The 2,461-nt window shown below is 39.9% G+C and overlaps 1 protein-coding gene across 1 annotated transcript; it reads left to right on the top strand.

Moving 5' to 3' along the window:
• Positions 1–77: 77 nt before the first annotated feature.
• On the top strand, positions 78–2,336 carry LOC111389304. Its single transcript, XM_023014223.1, has 2 exons — positions 78–206; positions 930–2,336. The coding sequence occupies exon 2, from the start codon at positions 1,056–1,058 to the stop codon at positions 2,139–2,141; it is 1,086 nt and encodes a 361-aa protein (XP_022869991.1). The 5' UTR covers positions 78–206; positions 930–1,055; the 3' UTR covers positions 2,142–2,336.
• The last annotated feature ends 125 nt before the right edge of the window (positions 2,337–2,461 follow it).

The following is a 2,461-nucleotide window of genomic DNA, read 5'->3' as shown; positions in this document are numbered from 1 at the left end:
TCTCTCTCTCTCTCTCTCTCTCTCTCTCTCTCTCTGTGGGTGGGTGCAGGTGTTGGTACACAAATTTACCTCTTTGAGTAGGTGGATATCCTGTTTATTGATTTATTTTCTTGTGTGTGGAATGGTAGGAGAAGGAAATAAAGGATAAGGCATCTAATATTGAGCAAGCTGAGCAGCGTTTGACCACTTTGAGTTTGGAGTTGAAGGTGAGATTATGACAACTATATTCTCTCTGGTGTGTTTATTATGCATTGCATATAATTCTTGTCGAACCAGATAAATACAGTCCTTAGATTTGTTCTGTCAGGGTCCGCAATTAGTTTTCATTCTGTAGATTTGAACAGTAGATCTGTTCATCAAGTTTTATGTTATAATTAGAGCAAATGCTGACTTATATTACAATTGTTTGAAGCAAGGACTAGGCTCCAGGTTTGCACTTATTTTTGTAATGGTAGATCCCACCCCATATTTTGGCACCTCTTTCTTGGCACATTTCGAGGATTTTCAGCTAATTTCACTAGTCAAAGTACGTTTGAGAAGTTGTCCCCCGCTCCAAACGAAATTAAACACCTGCATCCTAACACCAGCCCTCTTATGTTTCCAGCTGGTTGCATGCCATTTTTTGTACCCGTATTTATCCTGGCACTGACCCCACTTCCATTCCCCCGAGAGAGATTTTAATCTAACATGGTTTTTGGAACCCTGTTCAGCTAATAGTAGGCCGGCTTCTAAATGAAATTTTGGCTAATTAAATCTAAAATGGTATGAAGCTACATACAAGTAATGTGCTGTTGGTACTTTCAGAATTATGTAGATTTAAATGTAACAAGGATTAGCTGGTTTGTGTAATCTGGGTTGCATTTATTTAAAGTGCATTATTTTGTTTATGATAATTTGTATTGGTCCATTGCGTCCTGTGCCTTCTGCAGGCTGCTGAGTCAAAGATTACGAACTATGATATAGAAATATCAGCCTTAAAGCTCCAAATCAAGGAGTTGGGCCAGAAGTTAGAGAGTGCAAATGCTTCTGCACAATCATATGAAAGAGAAGCTAGGATGCTGGAGCAGGAAAAGATTCACTTAGAGCAGAAGTACCAAGCCGAGTTTAATAGATTTGAGGAAGTCCTGGACAGGTCTAAAGCAGCTGACAGAGAAGCTAAAAGATTAACTGAGTTGGCTGATAAAGTGAGAGCGGAAGCAGTCACTGCCCAGCAGGAGAAGAGTGAGATTCAACGAATAGCAATGGAAAGATTGGCACAAATTGAGAGGGCTGAGAGGCAACTTGAAAGTTTGGAGAGGCAAAAGGCCGACTTATCTGATGAAGTAGATAGATATCGAGCTGCTGAAATGGATGCTTTGTCTAGAGTCGCAACGTTGGAGGCCAGAGTTGCAGAACGTGAAAAAGAAATTGACTCGGTTTTGGAATCAAACAATCACCAGAGGAAGAATACAGTTCAGGTACTTGAAAGTCTGCTGGAGAGTGAGCGTGCTGCACATGCAGAAGCAAACAACAGGGCAGAGGCCTTGTCTGTTCAGTTGCAAGTTACACAAGGAAAGCTCGACGAACTTTCACAAGAATTAACTGCTCTTAGATTTAACGAAAAAACATTGGATGGCAAACGAAGAACCGCTTCCCATGGCAAACGTGGTAGGACAGATGACTATGGAATGGGCTTCGACTCGGTTCAGGATACAGGTGAAAATGACAGAGTAACCAGAGGAAATAAGAGGTCGAAAAGTACAACTAGCCCTCTAAAGTTTTCAAGTCCGGAAGATGGTGGTTCTGAACGAAGAACCGCTTCCCATGGCAAACGTGGTAGGACAGATGACTATGGAATGGCCTTCGACTCGGTTCAGGATACAGGTGAAAATGACAGAGAAACCAGAGGAAATAAGAGGTCGAAAAGTACAACTAGCTCTCTGAAGTTTTCAAGTCCGGAAGATGGCGGTTCTGTATTCAGAGGTGATGAACAAACCGATAGCCAACAAACCAGTGCGGAGGACTATACTAAGTTTACAGTACAGAAACTAAAGCAGGAGCTTACCAAACACAATTTTGGTGCTGAGCTGCTTCAATTGAAGAATCCCAATAAAAAGGACATTCTCGCTCTCTATGAGAAATCTGTCCTGCAGAAGTCCTAATTTGGATCATTGATTAGTCTATAATGGGTAAAAAGTTGTATGAGTCAGTTTTAGTGCAGAGTTTGGATAATGGTTTGGTTATTACTTCGTTTGAGTTTAGTTCTCGGGCACATATGTTGTAACTAAGTAACTTCCAAATATATATTTCTATATTACGTAAAATACTGTTTGTGGGCTCGTCTGATTTTTGTTCAATTTCCTGGTTATTGTTTGACTTGAAAATAAAAGGAAAAATTCATCTCGTATTAGTCAAAAAATAATGGGTAATCAATTTTTATTTTTTACACCATATTTTAATTGCATTTAAAGTTCTTAATTTT

Source organism: Olea europaea, unplaced genomic scaffold (genome assembly GCF_002742605.1).
Source record: "Olea europaea var. sylvestris unplaced genomic scaffold, O_europaea_v1 scaffold5761, whole genome shotgun sequence".
NCBI classification, from domain to species: Eukaryota; Viridiplantae; Streptophyta; class Magnoliopsida; order Lamiales; family Oleaceae; genus Olea; species Olea europaea.
This window is presented reverse-complemented; position numbering and strand designations above follow the sequence as displayed.